This window comes from Zeus faber, assembly GCF_960531495.2.
Source record: "Zeus faber genome assembly, chromosome: 21".
NCBI lineage: Eukaryota > Metazoa > Chordata > Actinopteri > Zeiformes > Zeidae > Zeus > Zeus faber.
In genome coordinates, this window is record NC_137208.1 from 15640735 (window position 1) to 15660497 (window position 19763).

The window sequence follows — 19763 nt, forward strand, 5'->3', positions numbered from 1 at the left end:
TGGCTGCAATTTCTCGTGTGCTTGTAGGAAAATGTCTGTTTAGTGTTAAAATGCCTTGACCCATTTTCCCCGGTTCTGTCGCGCTAAGAGGTTTATACAATGTAGTGTTCACATCACAGACTTAAAGAGGATGCACTCAGACCAAAGCCAATAAGGTGATTTTCATAAGCGGCCGTGCATTATGTCTCTCCACAAGGACCGAATCGTATTGGGGAGAATTCAAAACCCGGCAGACCGATTTGGCCGCGCTTATGTAAACCATAAGGAGTAAACCAAGGCTAAGCTGAACGGAATATGAAAGGGTAATTTATATGATTATATATATATATATATATATATATATATATACACACACACACACACACACACACACCAATCAGCCACAACATTGAAACCACTGCCAGGTGAAGTGAATGACATCGCTCATCTTGTTCCAGTGGCGCCTGTCAAGGGGTGGGATATACTAGGCAGCAAGTGAACAGTCAGCTCTTGAAGTTGATGTTTTGGAAGCAGGAAAAATGAGCAGGCGTCAGGATCTGAGCGACTTTGACACGGGCCAAATTGTGATGGCTGGACGACTGGGTCAGAGCATCTCCAAAACGACAGGTCTTGTGGGGTGTTCCCGGTGTGCAGTGGTTAGTACCTACCAAAAGTGGTCCAAGGAAGGACAAACAGTGAAGCGTCAACAGGGTCATGGACGCCCAAGGCTCATTGATGCAAGTGAGGAGCAAAGTCTGGCCCGTGTGATCTGATTCCACAGAAGAGCTGCTGTAGCACAAACTGCTGAAAAAGTTAATGCTGCTATGATAGAAAGGTGTCAGAACACACAGTGCATCACAGCTTGCTGCTTATGGGGCTGCGTAGGCACAGACCAGTCAGAGTGCCCATGCTGACCCCTGTCCACTGCCCATAGCACCTACAATGGGCAGGTGAGCATCAGAACTGGACCATGGAGCAATGGAAGAAGGTGGCCTGGTCTGATGGATTAGGTTTTCCTCTACATCATGTGGATGGGCGGGGTTAGGGTCCGACCTAATTGAGCATCTGTGGGATGTGCTGGAACAACAAGCCTGATCCATGGAGGCCCCACCTCACAACTTCCGACTTAAAGGATCTGCTGCTAACGCCCTGGTGCCAGACACCACAGGACACCTTCAGAGGTCTGGTGGAGTCCATGCCTCCACGGGTCACAGCTGTTTTGGCAGCACGAGGGGGACCCACACAATATTAGTAGGTATTAGTGGTGGTTTAAATGTTGTGGTTGATCAGTGTGCGTAGATATACAGGTTTAAATATAATAATGCATGGTTTCAGAAAAATCACTAAAGGTCATCAATACAAACCTAAAACCGAAACAGAAAAAATGGCGCAATTTTTCAACAAAATACTTAGGTTGGCCAAAAAATACACTTCTGTCTTTGTACAGTTTCTAGGATGTGGCAATGATTCTTGAATGTGATGGCTAGAAATGAGAACATTTCATTCAATGGTTATCACAGTATTTACTATTGTTATTATTTTTAAGATTATTGTACCATTGTTTTGATTATTGTCTTTGAGACAAGCTAGAGCTGTTTCTTTCTCAAGGTTGAATTTAATTATTTTTTTAAATAACAAACTGAGAAGGAAAAACAATAAAGTTAGAAGATGAGATCATTAATTACAGGTATGGGGAGTGAAAGGGTCTTAAGTGTTTTCAACCTTCAGAAAGACCCCTAAATGGAGCATCATACAATCCCCTTTCTGTTCTGAGTTTTTATCCACAAGAGAAACTGAGGCGTGTTGGGAAGCATGGGAAGCAATTACAGTATTTCGTTGTGCTAGCGCTCCAAAAACCATTTAACATTAAACAGCGGATGCTGTGACCAGCTGTTTGCGGCGGAAACCCAAACGGGGTTGGACAGATCTGGAGCAAAGTGAGCGGTGCTGGTTTGATGGACTGAGTGGGCTCTTCGTATGTCTGGCCTCAGGGGTGTTCCTCTGTGCACTCTGAATCATGCAATTTACGGTTCATGCAAATCCATCTCGGATCACTAATTTGCTTATTTTTATCCTTTCCACTATGTATTCAACAACTAAGGGTTGTTTACTGGGAGTTGGAGACGATCAGGGGAATAGACGCACCGTTACCCTGTGACCGGAGACCTTCCGTACGGTATTTACGTACATAAAGCCTTCATTTGCATAAAGCCTTCTTCGAGCAGCTCTTTGGACTTTTGGGTATCATAACTAATGCTTATGTGTCATAAAGTGTTTTTGCACGTGGAGCAGGTCCATATCCGCAGACACCTGAGCGCAGGTTCGCGGACCTCCCTCGAAGCCCTGCGTTCCTGTCTGCGCCGCAGAGGTGACATAAGAGGCTTTGCTTTGACGGCTGCGCTTCGTCGCTGTCATGTCGGCTGACTGCTGGGAGGCAACGCGCTACGAGCCTGGAGCAACGTCTTCGTGTTTAGGTCTGTGGGGAATGGACATCAGACTTGCGTAGACACGCCAGCCGGGACGGGGACAGAGCGGCTGTCTAGCTGTTAACTGGCTTGTGCCGGTTGTAGTTTTTTGAATACTCACCGGTCAACATGACGCTCCGCTCTCTGGTGTTTTCTCATCCGTGGCACTGTCTTGACATAAAAGGTTTCAGTGACTATACACCTCCACCACACCAAATAAAGCCAACTGGCATTATGTAAAATGGCTCCTCCGAGCCCTTCCCCCCCAGTGCTGACACATCGCATTCATCTGTCGTACTTTACCCGACGTGCGTATCTCCTGGCAGTTTGGCACCCTTAGCAAGCCCCGGGAAAGCAAGCGCAGCTCCCAATTCTGTTTGACTTTTAAATGTGCAGAGTCAGCGAGCGCAGTTTTAAACTTTGTCCAACATCGGGAGCAATTTCGCACCTCCATTAGCAACCTCGGGCCGTGTTCCGGGTCCGACTAAGGCTAATTCTCCAAGGCCCCGACGAGCGATTCCCCGGCGGCCCCCGAGTGGGAGTTGTGTAAAATGTCAGAGAGTCATTCAGATTTGAAAACAATGCGGAATAGGGAGCCTGTGTGTAGCCCCGCCACCCTTTCACCTGCGCTGTTCCTCGCCGGCCATGAGGGGCGAATGGGAATGGCGAGGCGGTGGCGGCCGGCCCGGTCTTGGACAACCCTCCTTCGCGCGTCACACTCAGTGTCAGCCACGCTAAGCCGTCAGGGCGGCGGGACGTTCTGCTCGTACCGGTGTTGGAAAAGGGGGTGCGTTTGGTGCGGTGTGTGCTTACCTTTGGCTCCAAGGGTATTTGCGCCTCTGCCGCCGGACCTTGCAAATAATTTCTGCGTTTTTTTTTTTTTGTTGTTTTTTTTTTACTGCATTATGAAAATGTGTACTTCATTGTCGCTGCAACCTAAGGCACCGGTGTGCTCAACTCACTTACCCAGTGAAGCAACATCCACGTCACGTAAAGCAGAACCTCTGTGCCGTCCCTTGCTGCTCGTCACGGGGACCAGGTTCTGACTGCCCTCGGTGTTTTGCATCAACGATGTATCGTCCGGGAGTACGTGCAGTGAATGAGCAGCGCAAACAAAATGATAAATGTGTTTACGGACGGTGTCTAATTTGGATTTGGGCTAATTAATTGGAAGCTCCACATCGAAGCACTGCCAGTAATATCGTTGTGATTGTTATGCAAACCGTGTTTTACTTGGTCACCTCGTTTAGCTGGTCGCCGCGGGCAACGCGCACCATCTGGAGCTTTGCCCCTATCACGCAGCCCCCCCCCCCCCCCCCCCCCCAGACACATAGACAAAGACACTCGGGCGGGTTTCATGCTGCACTCACCTCCATCTCATATCCTACGGCAACATGGATTTAATTAATGGAATAACGTCTAACGTCTCACGAATACAACTCGCGATGCCCGGCGTCTCTTTTCGTCGTCGGAAAGAAATGGCTTCGTATTCCACTGCCAGATTTGTCCTCTCTGTCTCCGTCTCTCAATCGTTGCCCGGTTATTTATCAGTCAAATCTCGTGCCTCCGCCCCAGCCAGCCTATTGACGATTTTTGGCCGCGCTAAATGCAACCCCCACTGCGTCGCTCTCGCTCGGCTCTAATCTCTGTGTAAAAAAAAAAAGGAAAGGCTTTGGCTGTTTCCCACCCACATCAGTCCGCTTTGGTACTTTTCAACACAGTGCGTCAAAATTTGCGGGCCGTTCCCAGTCGCTGCCGCACGCTGGTTCCAGATCGCCGCCGCTCAGCTTTATTCCGCGGTTCATAACGCGAGGCAACCCGCTTGTACAGCCTTTATAGAGGCCGGCCGTAAATGTCAAGTCTACCGTAGTTAAACGGGCGACGGAGGCATCCGGCGCGCTCCTCCACTCTCGCATTTCTCACCGATGGTCTCAATAAAGCCTCGGCCGGGGAGGCGCGGGAGGCGGTTTTTGTAAATGTCGTGCGGGCTGAGCCGCGGAGTTGATGTGAAGACTTGACGGATCGAGCCTGGCGGAAACCGCGTCCTTCCGATGCAGAGATAAAGCTTCTGTTTGGCTGTTGCCGAGGAATGTGCTCAGAAGGATCAACATCAAAATCAGATGGACGGCGGTAGACGCTCTGCGTGTCAAAGCTGTAAACTATACTTTGTATGGGTCGATGAATGCTGCACGTCCAAGCAATTTAAATGCTTGACCGTCTACTGTGCATTGAATTGTGAACAAACATTGTAACGTTGAGAGAAGTACAGAAAAACATTTTCTTTTCTTTGCTAAACTCACCCTCACTAATGAATTTTAGTGAATATTATGAAATGAAATGAGTTTTGTTGTGTGATCGCAGTTTTGGGCAGCAAGGCTGAACATAGATATTATATTTGTTATATGTTATGTATGTTGTCCCGAAAACTGGATTTTACGCGAAAACCGTCGGTCGAAACCCTTCCACAAAGTAACAGCCCTATAACAGCCCTATAACAGCCCTATAACAGCCCTATAACCACACTACACTGAGTGTACATGTTACCAAGGAGACGTGGGGTCGTGCGGAGACCAACTGGGGCACCCGGCTGAGCGTATGGGGAGGGCAGCCGACCGGTGACCCCCTGCCGACCTCACCGTCGGAGTCGACGCGCTTTGGAGCTCGGTAGCCACGGTGTCGCGCTCCATGCAGTTCGGTAATGACCGCGGCTCACCCAACACCGCGGAACAGCTTCTCCCGCCGCGCAGTCCTCCTGCCGTGTCTCACCCCCTAGGAGGGAACACAAGCTCCCATGGGGGTCGAAGGGAAGTAGAGCAAAGACGATCGCCTGCACGATTGAGAGTCTTCCATTGTGTTTTTCTGTACCTGTACCTGGATCTTTCGTTTCAGAGTTTTACGTACCTAGGCTGTGTATTGACAGTACAACTTTGACGACGCGACCAGTTAAAGTAGGATTACCAATTAGGCATGTAGGAATTCAGTATAACATAAAGTATGCAGGGAAGGAACTGTTAAGGCTGGAGGGTGGTTATGCATGTAAACTGGTGTCGTACAGCACCGACCGCCTTGTGGGTCTGAGTTTCCCGCGTTCTTCATTCTTCTTCCAGCGTCAATATGTCTTCCTCCTCACGGCCCACGCGGCCCTCACCCAATGTCAATATACTGCAGTAGTCCAACTGAAATAGGACAAGCACACTTTTTGTGGCCATCCTTCGCCCTTCGAAATGGATTGGATGATTGGAATGGATTTGTTTTTGAAGACTTGCCCGGCGACGGTAGCAGTGGAGGTTTGACCTTTGACCTTACATCCCGATGCACGATGTCCTAACATGATGGCGGCAGAAGCAGACGCGGGTACGCCATATATTTCACTGAGGAGTCTTTGGAAAGCATGTTTTTCATCAAATTCAATCATATGGTGTATATGGACATTAAAAAAATCCAAGGGAAAGACAGTCTCCACTGTGAATGACGTAAAAGACCTCTGACCTCTTAAAGACGCACCAAGAGGGAATAATGGTTGTACAAGTCATGTTTTTATTCTGTGTGCTTTACAAGGATATAAATAATGGCCCAAATTACAAAAATCTGTGTGCTGGAAGCCCAAGCCTATTTACATTAGTTAATCAGCAGTGATGTCACCAAAGTAACTCCGGTTGCGCATTGAATCCAAAATACAATCCCTACAATCCACAAATACGCGTTTTCCACCTCCAACTTTTATTTTGGTACCTTGTTTCCAGTGCTATATACTGCATTGTTTTTTTTCTTCTTTTACACATATGAACAAATGAGTTGGCAAAATATATATTTACATTTTATAGCTGGATAACATCTCATCCAAATAATACAGTAACGCTGCTTTTAAAATATTACATCTGCTAGCGAGATAAGAGCGGAGCCCCATGAGACAAGGATGGAGGGCGGACCCTGACGTGAGCCGCCCGGGGACATTCACTCTCTGAAATAGAACTGGACTCATTTATTTTCACACTTATTGTTTTTAAAGGACGGCGATCGTTCTCAAACCCAACGTTTTTCACCTCAGCATACCCTAGAAAAATAATGTAACATTAAGACAACAGTCGACAAGAATTGCACAAGAATAATCATAATCATCATGGGAATATAATACTCTCATATTAAACATTAAAATGTCGGGCAATACTAGGATACTTGTTTTTTTAATTTTTTTCTTCTTGTTTAACCATCGGATGCCTTTTTAAAACGACGCCGCTTTTCAATCGGGGAGAAACCCGCCGCATCCTGGGCGGGCTGCGGCCGCTCCAATCACATTAGTTTGCTTTGTGCATATATCTCCGGAGAGAGAGAGAGAGGGAGAGAGAGAGAGAGGGAGAGAGAGAAAGAGAGAGAGAGAGAGAGAGAGAGAGAGAGGGGAGAGAGAGAAAGTATTCCATGCCCATTCCAATAAAGACGTGCCCAGCCCAATGTCTTTTAGCCCTGCCGGCCCCCACAAACGGGCTCTGGGCGACCATCGTCCTTTTCGTAAAAGCCCAAAGTTCACAGGTCCGTGTCTCCGACTGGGGCCACATTAAAATAAGATCCTGCCGTAGTCCGCTGAGAAATTGAGGCTGCTTTCAAAACGAGTACATTCAGAAGAAGAAGTCCTTTGATTAGCGTGTGAGTGTGTGTGTGTTTGTGTGTGTGTGTGTGTGCGTGTGTTTGTGTGTGTGCGTGCGTGCGTGCGTGTGTGTGTGTGTGTGTGGGTGCGTGTTGGAGTCGTCCGTTGGTCCATTGTCAAGCCATGTCAAGCAGGGCTCTTGTGGATGATAAGATGTCATAAAATGTTTGTAGTCAACCTTAAACACTGTGGTTTCAGTCCTTTGAGAAAGTGAACGGCAGGGTAGTCCACTGGCGTCCGTTTTGCATTGTTTGAGTGACAAGGTCCGTGTTTAGGGCTGGCTACATTCTTTGCATTCCACAGTAATAGACATGAGCATCCGGCATTGCCCTGCGAATGAGATGACATCACTTATCTAGAGAGCCCTCACACCCCGCCTCCGCACCGTCCACCCACTCCTCCACAAATCCATATTGGCCACCATGCGCCGCACAAGCCACAAGCTTTCACATACACCTTGATGTAGATTGAGATACCCTTTTTTTTTTTTTTTTTTTTTTTTTCCTCTAATGAATATTTCTGGCGCAGAAAAAGAAAAAAGAAAAAAAAAGCCATTTTTAAAATTCAATTTTCTTGAAATAAACTACTGAAACTGTATAAATACATTTGTGATAAAAAATAAGAAGAAAAAAAAAAAAAAAAAAAAGAACGCTCGCTTTGGAAGATATGAAATCAAATGCGTCAGGGGTTAGTATCATGTACGCCAAAGCCGCTAAATATTCCTTCCGAAAATAATTCATCAGAAAGAATCATAGAGAAAGTTAAAATAAAATACAAGATTGTCGCCTGTCGGATGAACCAGTTTCGACTCAAAAAAGTAAATCGTGTTGATTTTGCTCTCCTGAATTAGAAAAAATATTGGGGGAAAAAAGCGATATTCTGCACTTTCCTCCAGCTGTCCTGTTTGGATGCCATTCCAGGCTCAGTGTCGGCTCAACAGACACAAAAAGAATGACATAAAAAAAAAAAAAAAAAAAAAGAAAGCCACCGTGGCTCTTAGAGGCTAAAACGGGTTTCAAATCTCATTCAGGTCGTCGAGGCGGGAGTCAGACAAAGAGAAAAAGAGAAAAGTGCGGGAAGGAGGCTCAGCAGTTGGAGGAGAAAAAAGACAATAAAAAAAACAAAAAAACAAGGAGAGAGGCGGTAAAACAGGTGTAACCCCCCCACCCCCCCCGAAAAAAAGAAAGCAGGGGGAGTAAACAGCGGAGCAGCTGACTGGTTGACCGACTGACCGACAGACAGGAAGTGGCAAAAACGGGGCGACCATTCCCCTCATGCGCCAGCCCTGCAGGCAGGAGGGTGGAGGGGGGCAGAAAAAGGACAGAAAGAAGAAAGAGAGAAAGAGCGAGAGAGGGAGAAAAGAGAGACGGCGCAGCGCCACATGTCGTCATGCAGTGGACAGGCTCGGCGATCACCGCGGGCGGGGCAGGATGTTCTGCGTCCGTCATATTTTTTGTATTTTCTTTTTTTTTTTGCGTTTAGTTTATTTCCTGCCGGTGAGGTGTCGCGGCGGCGTGCATCGCTCGTGCCCCCTCCGGGGCGAGGCGGGGCGGGGCGGGCGAGGCGGGGCAGGGTGGCGCCCGGCGCGGGGCAATCTCCCAAAGGCACACACACACGGGAGTGGACAAGGCGGGCGAATGTTAGAAAATAGTGGTCTCGTACTTGGTGTTGACTCCTCTCTTGGCCTCCTGACCCGGCTCCACTATCCACGGCACGTTGGCGTGGCCCTTCTGGTCCATGGACGGCTGCTCCATCTGGAGGGAGGAAGAGAGGGGTCGGGGGAGAGGGGACAGAGGGAGGACGAAAGAGAGGTTTAACCGCTGCAAAGAGAGAGCGGAAGGAAGATCCAGGCCGTGGTGAGCAATGTGGTGAGATGCAGCGCTGGAAGAAGTGGGGAAGGACAAATGCATCAACTACGTCACCCGCTCTTCCTGCTTTAACCTACTTAGTTAAATTGATATTGTGTGTTTTACACTAGTTTAAATAATTGGGCCATTGTACTATTTTGATACATTAGTAATAACATTGTAATAACTTAGTAATAAAATGGTAATAATTCACGCATAACATTATAACTTTGAAATAACTTAGTAAAAACATTCTAATAACAACATTTTAATTACTTAGTAATGACATTGTTCTAACTTAGACCAACTAATCCATTGTTTTCCACATCCGTATTATTGTCTTATTAATACAATTTATTCGGATCATCTGTACAGCCAATGCTGAATACCATAATGCCACTTAGCCCCTGTCATTGCCTTGGAATATACAGTATGTGCATAGAACACATTTTGTATATTCTGCATATTTTTCTCAATTTGTTTTTCTTTTAATTTCCTTTTTGTTCATTTTTAGACTGTTAGGTCTTTTCTTATGATAATACACCCGTGCCCCAACCCTTAACAAGACAAACTTGTAAATTAAAGTGAACTTGGCCCAGTAAACAGATTATGATTATTTTTCTATATTCCACTGTTACAGGGTCTACAAAAAAAAAAAAAGACATTTGTTGGTACTCACACAGGCGGTCTTTCCATTTGGCATAGTTAGACAATTGCCTGGAGCCTTGTGCACCAGCGGGCCTCTTGAATTTGTGTGGATTTTCTTTATTTATTTTAAAAAAAAAATCATAAAATCTCAGTTTTAGACAAAAGTCTACAAGTGGCACAGTTTCAAGTTCAGATGTTTCCATTCATGGTGCAAACAGATAAGTTGGTGCACGACAACTACTGGAGGACTCGAGGGTTCAACGCCTGGTGAGCTTTTGAAAGCCGGCAACACAAGTGCTCATTTAAAAGCGCCGGGAGTCGACGGCCGAGTGTGAAGGTGACCGGGCGGCGTGATGCTTCAGGCGCCGCCTTCCAGCGCTGCCGACACAGGCTTACGTCCTGATTTTTCCATCCGGGTCCTGTGCCTTGAATCAAATGATTTGGACGGCAAAACCAACCTTCATTACACGCAGCGAGGGAAAGAGTTAAGTCTTTGGATGAGAACTTGTTTTATGCCGGATGATGATTTAAAAAAAAAACCCAAGTGCGTGTTTTAAAGCAACCTGAGGACCGGGGCTGAGGGTGAGGGTGAGGGTGACGCTGTTGTGTCCGTGGATGTTGGGTGGCGGTCAGTTCGACACCGCGAGCGCCGCTATGGTAGGTCTGGGTATATCCTAGTATTCCCAGCCTCTGGGACTGATGACGCTAGGAGGTTTACTGACAGAAAGCCATGTGCAGCTGGAGCTTTGGAGTACCTCAAAAGAGACAATTGTAATGATGACGGGGATAGTGTCTCGTAGGAGAAAACGCCGCTAGGTACCCCTGTCGGAAAACCCACAAGCCTCATTGTTCCTGCTGCCAGTCCCCCCCCAGACCCACTGCAGCGGGATTTGTTGTTGCCATCCAGCGACCGGGCCGGAGTCAAACCGGCCGCTGCCCAACGTCCATGGATGTGTTCCGGGTGCGCAGTTACAACGCCGTCACGCCACTGGGTCACTTCCGTCTCCGGTCGCTTTTAGTGTTGTCGCCCGGCATCAAACTCAGACTTATGTCTTTGCGCCACTGCGTCCAGCGATGGTTGGAAGCGCGAAAATCAGGTTTGGAACCTGTGAGGGAAGCATCCGAACGGCTTTTACCACTTTCTTCTTTTGGCACTTTTTAAACGTGCTCATGCGTTGCCGGCTTTCGACGGAACCACGCGCATCGAACGCTTGAGTCCCTCTCTTTGCGGACGTGGATGGAAAACTCAGGGATTGAACTTTTGACGGCAGCGTCGGCACCATCACGGCCCCTTCAGGCTTGGCCGTGGTCTCCGGGCTCTTTTAAACACACCTTTGGGATGCCGCCTTTCCAAAGCTCTATCAGCGTCCAACCCTCAAGTACTCCGACAGCGACTTATATCTTTGAGCCGCGGAAACTCAGCGACTGACGTTTGGGACCTCGGAGCTCTGGGCTCTTTTTCCTTCCGGATTGCAGTCTCAGTTCATCCTCAGTGAGTCGCTGCAGTTAGAGTTCGCAAACAAAACGAGCAAATGACTCTTCTGCTGGAGTGGCTCCAGACTCCTGGGTCATTTAATATAGAATTTAATCATCTTAATCATAATTTGGTCCCATTATCTTCCTAGAATTGAAAGCGGACAGCGTTTGAATGGTTCAGTTAGAGTTCTCATTTAGCTTTGCTCCCTGAAAGGAGCTCCCTCTAAATAGTTGTTGTACACTAGCCATGCTTGCATGAAGGGAGGTGGAGAAGGGCCCCCCATCGGTCCTGCCTGGGGCCTGCAAAATGTTAAATAGAAATACTACCTTGTGCATCCATGTCAGATCCTGTACTTTCAAAATTTCAGGTGTTTAAAAAAACCCAAAAACCCTCTGAACCCAAACCCGCAAGGCCAGGTGGTTTCGTTGCTAGGGACTCCCCCCGCCCCCCCCCCCCAATTTATTGGTTTATTCTCAGATTGGCTCGAAGATAAGAGAGGGGGAGCGGGCAATCCAGACTGTGAACACGACTCCTTCTCGCTCCCTCACTCCTTCTCTCTTTTGCTCCCTCTCTCTCTCGCTCTGTTTCCTGTTTTTCTTTTCTCCTCCCTCTCCCGCTCGCTTGTCAGCTTTTGCATTGTCTGTTGCCGCGCCGATGTCGCGCGAGCCAATGGCTCAGTGCTGAGGTGGAGGGTGGTTCAATTCAGCTCTTACTTCATACAGTAGGGGCCGTTTTAGTCGACCGACCCCCTCCACCCGGAAACACAAGCGTGCGTTGAAACGCGCCCGGAGACCCGGGATGAGTGTGCAGGCAACCCGATGGCCCGATGATGACATCGCACCTAGAACACATCCACTCCACTTGAAGCACCTCAGAACCCACGGTTGTAGAAATAAAGAAGTTATACCCCTTTTGTCATTTTGATGTCGTGCACGTTTGTTTTATGAAGAATCGCCGATAAAAATTGCGTTCAAAGCCGTAGTATTGCTGGTCGTTGCGATTACTGGGGTCGGAGAGGGAGTCGAGCCAGCCGGCTGCCCGGCCAACACCTGCGGGCTTGTTCTGGGCGGGCGGTCACAACACCGTCACTCCACCGGGGTCACCTTCACGTCCAGCCCTGATCTCCGGGCGCTTTTAAACGGGCACTGGTGTTTGCCGGCTTTCAAAAGCTCACTGGGATCCGAACCCTCAAGTCCTCCAACATTGAAGACCGCATCCGACAGCTTATCTCTTTGCACTCTAATAGTATAACAAAGGTTGGTGTGTGTCCTCCAATCATTTGATTCAAGGAACAGGACTCGGTAAAGAAACACTGCACTTGAACCTGTGACAGTTCTTAAGAAAATAAATAAATAAATAAATCCACATGAATTCAAAAGGCCCCCTAGCGAGCAAGGCCACTGCCTAACTGTGCCATATGGGAAGACCGCCTGTGCATACACACACACGCACGCACGCACACACGCACACATATACACACACACACAATGTGATTTTCACAGCTTGAGCTCCAGCCTCTGTGACACTTGCCCCGAAGTCTTCATCACTTCATCGCTGCGCTGCTAACCTGTGGCTTTATACCGGATTAGGGGGATACAGACGCTAACTAATGATGTGTACCACACACTTGGATAGGACACACACACACACACACACACACACACACACACACACACACACACACACACACACACACACACACACACACACAGCTGAATTGGCCTGAAGACAAACAGAAGGAACAGAGGAGGAAAAGGTGTGGAGGACCTGTGTCCGAGCAGTGGGTGGGTGATGGACGGGTCGAGGGGGAGAGAGAGGAGGAGGAGGAGGAGGAGGGTGGAGAGGAGGCCGGTGGGGGGTGAACGTGTGGCCCAGCGACCAACGGCTACAGGGGGGCACGACCACCTACAGGGGGGGAGGGGGCAGAGGGTCAAAGTCTCCACGGCAACGGCGCCGGAAATAACACATCCCCGGCCGGGGAGCCCAGCGCTGCCGGCAACAGCGCCGCCATGGCGACGGCGGCGCCATGGCAACAGGGGCGAGGATGCACCGCGTGCCAGTTTCCCGACCGCCGCCATGGCAGCGGCATGCGGTGGAGTCATTGGCTGCTTTTTTTTCTAAGGCTCGCAACGACGGCGAGAAAGCCATCCGCCATCCGCCATCCGAAACAGCACTTCACAATTTCACGCCGAAGTGATGCCAGAGCCGCCTAATTAAGGTTTTAATTAACGGCAGCACAGCACCAACGCTGCAAGGCGGCCATGTTGGAGCTACGTAGAACCCCCCCCCCTTAAAATAAAAAAACAACTTGCATGCCAAACGCATTTCTCCCACAGCCCCACACAAACTCACACCCATGTGGTTGCATTACAATGAACCATGATGCAGTGGAGGCAGTCAGACGGCTCCCTGCTGTTTTCCAGCGTCCAAGGCGCTGCAGCAGGATCTCCGCAGGCAGGTGGGGAGGAATATTAAGTACGAAGCTCCAGCGGCGGCGGCGGCCACAAACCATTAACCACACACATTAACCGCACACGCAACGATGGAGGGGAGGGCGGGGATTAATGGTTAAGGGAACTGGAGCCGACTCAGCAGATTGTGCACGCGCGCGACATCATCCGTCATCATCTCGGTTCGCACGCGACCGCGCTCACACACTAGCACGCGTGCAGCACTTGCTGCGCGCTGTACTTAGCTCTGTCTCTATGTCGCCTTTCACTCCATCTATCTTTAGAGAGTGTGTCCATTCCATTCTTCCAAGGCCACTGAGAGGGACCGCCTCCCCTTTACTTACAACACGGGGTGGACAGGACAGTATGCGGTCTGGGGCCGCCGCCACACGGACGCACAAGCGGCTTGTCGTAACGCGATCCTGCACCGAGCTTTAAGCTGCGTGCCGACGTAGGAAGTGTGGGAGCGCGCTCGGGACGGGGTAAAAAAAAAAAACGAGCCTGGATGCTTCCAAATTCCGTCGGCGGATAAAAAGAGCGCGCTGCGTGCTGCGGGTTTGGGGGAAATACATTTATAGACAAACAAAGAACTCGCACGTACTGTACACACTGTGCACTCATTTCCCCGTCTCCCTCATCCTCCCCTCCCCACATTTAAGTCCCCGCACACACACACACACACACACACACACACACACACACACACACATGCATATCTGCCCACACACACTAAATCCACAAGCAAGATAATAGATATTATATATATTATATATATATAACGAACGACAATGCTTAGTCAAGTCGTGAAGTCACTTCCCGGTGCACGCGGCACTTCAATCCACTAACAGAACATTCTTGGGATTTGAGCACAAACACCTCAACGGAGCAGGTCCGAAAGAAGGGGGGCGAGGGGATGGAGGTGATGGAAAATGGAGATGAGAGGATGACAGAGTTGAGAATGAGATGAGATGAGAGATGGAGCTTAAAATCCACCTTAAAGCCAGAGTTCGTTTGTACCTTGTGAGGTTCGGAAAAACGTACGTCCTTATTTGACATTGAACAGTTGGAGTCTATGTTGAGAAGAGGGATGAGCTTGTCAGATGGGCTGAAGTTCCCTAAAAACCTATTTTCTTTTTCATTGTAAAGTGCCAATTTGTGCAAAATTTGTTTTCCTTTCTAAACCTCCATGGGGGCCAATTCAGTTTGGAACGACACCCTTGGAAGCGGGAGTCGCAGATGTGTAGATTTGTTAGTTTTTTTTCTCCTCTGGTTTTTATTAAAGGATGGATTTCTCCAGCTCCGGTGGGGGTTTGGGGGGGGGATGCTCACAGATTTGCGGATGTTGACGCGGGGCTTGGGCACGGGCTTGCTGGGCTTGCTGTCGAAGCTCTCGGGCAGCGTGGAGGATCCGTGGCCCGTCTTGCGCGCCTGCAGGGCCAGCTGGTAGGCCACCTCGAAGGCCTGGCCCAGCGTCAGGATGATCTCGTATGCCAGGTTCTGGGCGGAGGGAGGGGGTCAAAAAAACAGACGGGTCAAAACCGCGGCCTACGCGTCCTCGCGTCGTGCGCGCGCGCGCGCGAAAACCGCATACTGACCACGTCGAAGGCGGTGAAGACGTGGCAGTAGTGGTGGCTGGACTTGAGGTCTTTGGTGATGTAGGCGAAGGTGGACAGGTCGTCCGGGTCCTGGGCCGCGCACGAGATGTTACGGATCTCGTGCTCTGCTATGATGTTCTGCGGCAGGGTAGAGAGAGAGAGAGAGGTAATAATAATGGAACAAAGGTGACTTAGAACCACCAAAACTGCCATCGTTTGCTCAAAGCGTTGGGTTTACAGGTGTCACAGATGAAATTAGCGCCATGTAAACAGGAATTCGACAAAAGAAAATACATGGAGGGATAAAATGTTGAAATCGGGACCTCATAAATTAAAAATTTGAGACTATTCCAATATTGGTAAAACTTAACGGATGACATTTCGAAGACCGGCAGCAACCGGGGTAAATTTGTTGTTGAGTCCACGTTGTAACTTCTATGCGTCAAACGTGCAAAAAAACGTTGACGGCAGTGAGAAGGGCTTTTCGCAGGCAATTCTAGGTGAAAAATGCCACGCAAACCAAAAGCCAACAACCGCGTGCACTTCCAGCGGGGGGGAAAATAATCTGCAAAAACCTGCCGAGAACGTCGGCGACGGCGCCCCGACGAGACGGGCGGGAACCCGCTCACTCACCCTCCGTCTTCCGGGGCGGCCGCTCGGCTCTTTAAAGACGCCGCTCGGCAGGAGTTTGGCGCCGGGAGCCGGGGCCCGACGCAAAGAAACAGTCGGACCTTCTCTGAGCCTCACCTTGTTGGTGGCGTCGATGAACTTGACGCCCTTGTAGGACACGGAGAGGATGATGGTCGGCACCTTCTTCATCTGCTCCGTGGACTTCTTGGAGCACACGGAGAAGAGGGGAAGAGGGAAAAGACGGACAGCAGAGAGGGGAGGGGGCAGCCATTACTCACCGCACTTTCTTTTCCACTTTGAGAAAACGTTAAGAAAAGCACTTAAGCGACCAATAACACGCCGCGCCGTAACACGGAGGTCGGACGGCGAGAGCACGGACCGCGTTCGGCGGCTAATGGATTGTTTTTCAATAGAGAATGTTTCAGTGAAATCCGAGACTTAGTCCCTGCGTGAGGGGAAGGCAAATGGGAAACAAAATCGGAATCGAAGAAATCCATAGAGGGTAAAAGGTGAATGAGGGGAGGGCGGGGTCATCGACGGCTTCCGTCTTGACAAGGTCGGTCGACACCAACCGCCTCCAAAGGCGGAGAGAGTTTGGGATCCTGAGACGACATTTCTCGCCACCGTAACGTTGTGCGGTGGAAATGATCACCTTCATCCCGGATCTCAGGGAGCGAACGCGAGCGCCTTTGAATTCCTTGTCGGCGCGTGGCCCGCTCTTTTATCTTTTACCGCCCTTGCCTCCGTCTCACTCTCCATCTCCGTCCTCTCCTCGACACGCCGGCTGTTCTCCACTTCTGCTCTGTGCTCTCCCAGTAAACCCCTGTTACGCTGTGCATGTTGGGTGTGTGTGTGTGTGTGTGTGTGTGTGTGTGTGTCTGTCTGTCTGTCTGTCTGTCTGTCTGTCTGTCTGTCTGTCTGTCTGTCTGTCTGTCTGTCTGTATGTGTGTGTGTGTGTGTGTGTGTGTGTGTGTGTGTGTGTGTGTTGTGTGTGTCTGTCTGTGTGTCTGTCTGTGTGTGTTGGGGGTTTAGGCGCGGTCAGGATCAAGCACATCCAAGGGCTGACAGCAGTGCTGCCTGGCTAAGCTGGCAGGCTCTCAGCCAGGGGCTCCGGGGATGAGATTTAGACGTTCTGGGGGGCTGGGGGCAAGGGGTGGGAATGTGGTAGTGGCGGGTTGGAAGTTGAAAAAGTGTCTGTCTGTCTATCTATCTATCTATATACAGTATATGTAATAAAGTAAATGTAAAATATAACTTGTATCTTATTACTTGTGTTGATGCAGAGGAGGAGAGACAATGTATGTATATATACAGTATGTATCTTTACTTAATACTGTATGCATGTATACTGTGTATATTTATATATATATATATATATATATATATATATATATATATATATATATATATATATATATATATATATATATATGTATATACACTGTATACTGTATGTTAATCCCGGAGTGAACTACAGAGTAAGAGAAAGGGAGCAAAACAGGGAGCAATGGATAAGAAAGGAGAAGAGAGAGGGGAGTCGGTGTCACAGAGCGGAGAAATGAAGAATAGGAGAGCAGCGGAATGAGACAGGTGCAGACGGAGATAGAGGAGAAGGGAGAGTGGGAGGGAGGGGGAGAGGTGGAAACAGAGGAGATAAGGTGACTTGTGGTTTAGAACGGAGGGGCGGTGGTGGAGGTTGGGAGGGGGTCGGATAGGCGCCCAGCGGCCGCGGATATTAAATATAAATCCTGCAATACACTTAATCCACTGTCATTATACTTGAAATTTTGGTTAAATTCCAGTGTGTGTGTGTGTGTGTGTGTGTGTGTGTGTGTGTGTGTGTGTGTGTGCGTGTGTCTAAAGGCACTCAGGCGGTGAGGCTGAGCCCCAGATTTAAAGGTGCAGTGAAGGTTTCACCCTTGAGCATAAATATAGAAATAAGTTTAAATTGCACTATTGTGGATGATAATTCATTTGCTTCTCTGCTGTGTCTGCTTTTGGCCATTTCCAAAATGAGAGTGTGTGTGTGTGTGTGTGTGTGTGTGTGTGTGTGTGTGTGTGTGTGTGTGTGTGTGTGTGTGTGTGTGAGATTCGGCTGGGGGGTCCAACGGGTGGCTCCCTACCCGCATCTTGGCACAGGCGTCCTGGGTGGATTCTGTCCCCCTCAACTCCTTCACCAGCATGGAGCCCAGGTACTGCGGAGGAAACGTGCACACACACACACACACACACACACACACACACACACACACACACACACACACACACACACACACACACACACACACATACTGTAAATACACTCACAACAGCAGAAGATATGCAAGCATGTGTGTTTGTATGTGTGTGTGTGTGTGTGTGTGTGCGTGTGCGTGCGTTTTGTTCCTATGGTGCATGGAGAGCAACGACTTGGCCAAAACTGCACGCCACACACTAACAGATTCCATTCACCAACGACTGACCGTTAATCTTGCAAATCTTGCGCGGTCAGACACAATTTTAGAGTTAACAAACATGACGGACGACATTTTTTAACAGAAAATCCAAAAAGCAAAAAAAGAAAAAGCAATGGATCCGCATCATTTTCCGCATCATTTCAGTAGCGTGTACCCCGCTTTCGGTATCGAAAGAGCAAGATTGTTGAAGTGTCTTTCCACGGCTTTTCCCACTCTCTATGGCCACAGCTATAAAAACCTAGACATGTAATTTATTATTCACATCTATACTGTATGTTAGAGACAGAAAGAGAGAGAGAGGGCATCGGTCAGTCTATGCCCTTATGATGTCACAATGGCGCTCATTCTCTCATTCTATAACTTGGCGCCGAACCGGTCACTTGGCATCAGAACATCAGGCGGGCGAAGCGGGGTCTCACGTGCACAAGCGGTGAGAAGATTTAAGAGGAGGGCGGTGAAGCAACGGTACAGGATGCACGCCACCATAAAGACTCAAGAAGAAGAAGAAGAAGAAGAAGAAGAAGAAGAAGCAGAAGAAGAAGAAGAAGAAGAGGAGCATCTAGCAGATACCTTGCTTCGCCTTGCATTTAGACTGGCAAAACGCCAAACTCATGAATGAACAGCTATAACCTCCCTCCTCAATCTGGTGGCACCGGTGTGTACGGATGATTACAGTCCAAGTTTGTCATTTGTCAATCCCCAATAACCCAGAAATGGTTTGAAAGACGTGTCCCCAGTCAGTTTATTTCCATTTCCATTGACTCCTAAACATAAAAGCAGATTGAAAAAGTCTGCCTAGTTCGCAGTAATGCCTGCCATTGAATTCATAATACAACACTTCGTCCGCTCTAAATTTGTCACAGCCTATCACAGGTGCTTATCACCCCATAGTCCATTTATACCAGCCGCCCCTGGCTTGTACTGATTCCCAATTCGTCATACCCTAAGTTAACTTGTCCTACGCTTTCCTTTCCAGCTGGGAACTTCTCTCAGCTGCCCTTGCCTCCGCTTGCCAGCGCTGCCACACGGTGTAAAGGCACCGTGTTTCTGCCAGTGCAGAGCGGCACCTCTGACACTTTGTCCAGTTGCTCTGGTGATGCCACAGCGTCCAAATGCACTTTGCCTCCTTCGGGGCAGAGCAGCAGCTCTGGCCCTGCGTCCAGCCCCTCTGACCAGTCCGCCTCACACTCTGCTGGTGTTGACGGCTGCTTTGCCAGAGGATCCTACAGCCAGAGGTGGGGAGGGTACGCAAAAGTATACACTCTACAAACTGCTTTAGCGTTTGAATGCTACTCAATGGGAAGTTACCTTGTAATTGTCAAAATATCCACAAAAGGGTAGGCAGCCGATAAATGATACATATCTAAGTATCTTTCTGCCCATCTCTGCCCACAGATGCAGCTGGTCTTTACAGAGAGAGGGCGACAGGCCCCAATCCAGCCTCCCAAACCTCAGACACAGTAGCACAACGTCTACTAGTTGTCGCGTGGTTCCACTGCAGAGCGCTCCCATTAAACTCGCACCCAAAGACAACCGCAGACAACCGGGACTGCTCTGTGCCAGCGCTGTTAACT

General features: G+C 49.0%; 1 protein-coding gene across 6 annotated transcripts in view; it reads right to left on the reverse strand.

Moving 5' to 3' along the window:
- Positions 1–5969: 5969 nt before the first annotated feature.
- Positions 5970–19763, reverse strand: part of anks1b (ankyrin repeat and sterile alpha motif domain containing 1B) — a gene marked incomplete at its 5' end in the record, with an annotated part of 200103 nt that continues 186309 nt past the window's right edge. For 4 of the 6 annotated variants that reach the window (XM_080022087.1, XM_080022090.1, XM_080022089.1 and 1 more), the window contains 6 exons: positions 5970–7416; positions 8749–8840; positions 14838–15005; positions 15104–15241; positions 15851–15937; positions 17857–17928. In XM_080022087.1, coding sequence (XP_079878213.1) covers positions 7368–7416; positions 8749–8840; positions 14838–15005; positions 15104–15241; positions 15851–15937; positions 17857–17928 — 606 coding nt within the window. In that variant the 3' untranslated portion in view covers positions 5970–7367. Of the gene's footprint in view, positions 7417–8748; positions 8841–12825; positions 12964–14837; positions 15006–15103; positions 15242–15850; positions 15938–17856; positions 17929–19763 lie in introns of all 6 variants that reach the window. The other 2 variants (XM_080022092.1, XM_080022088.1) reach the window with 2 other exon arrangements.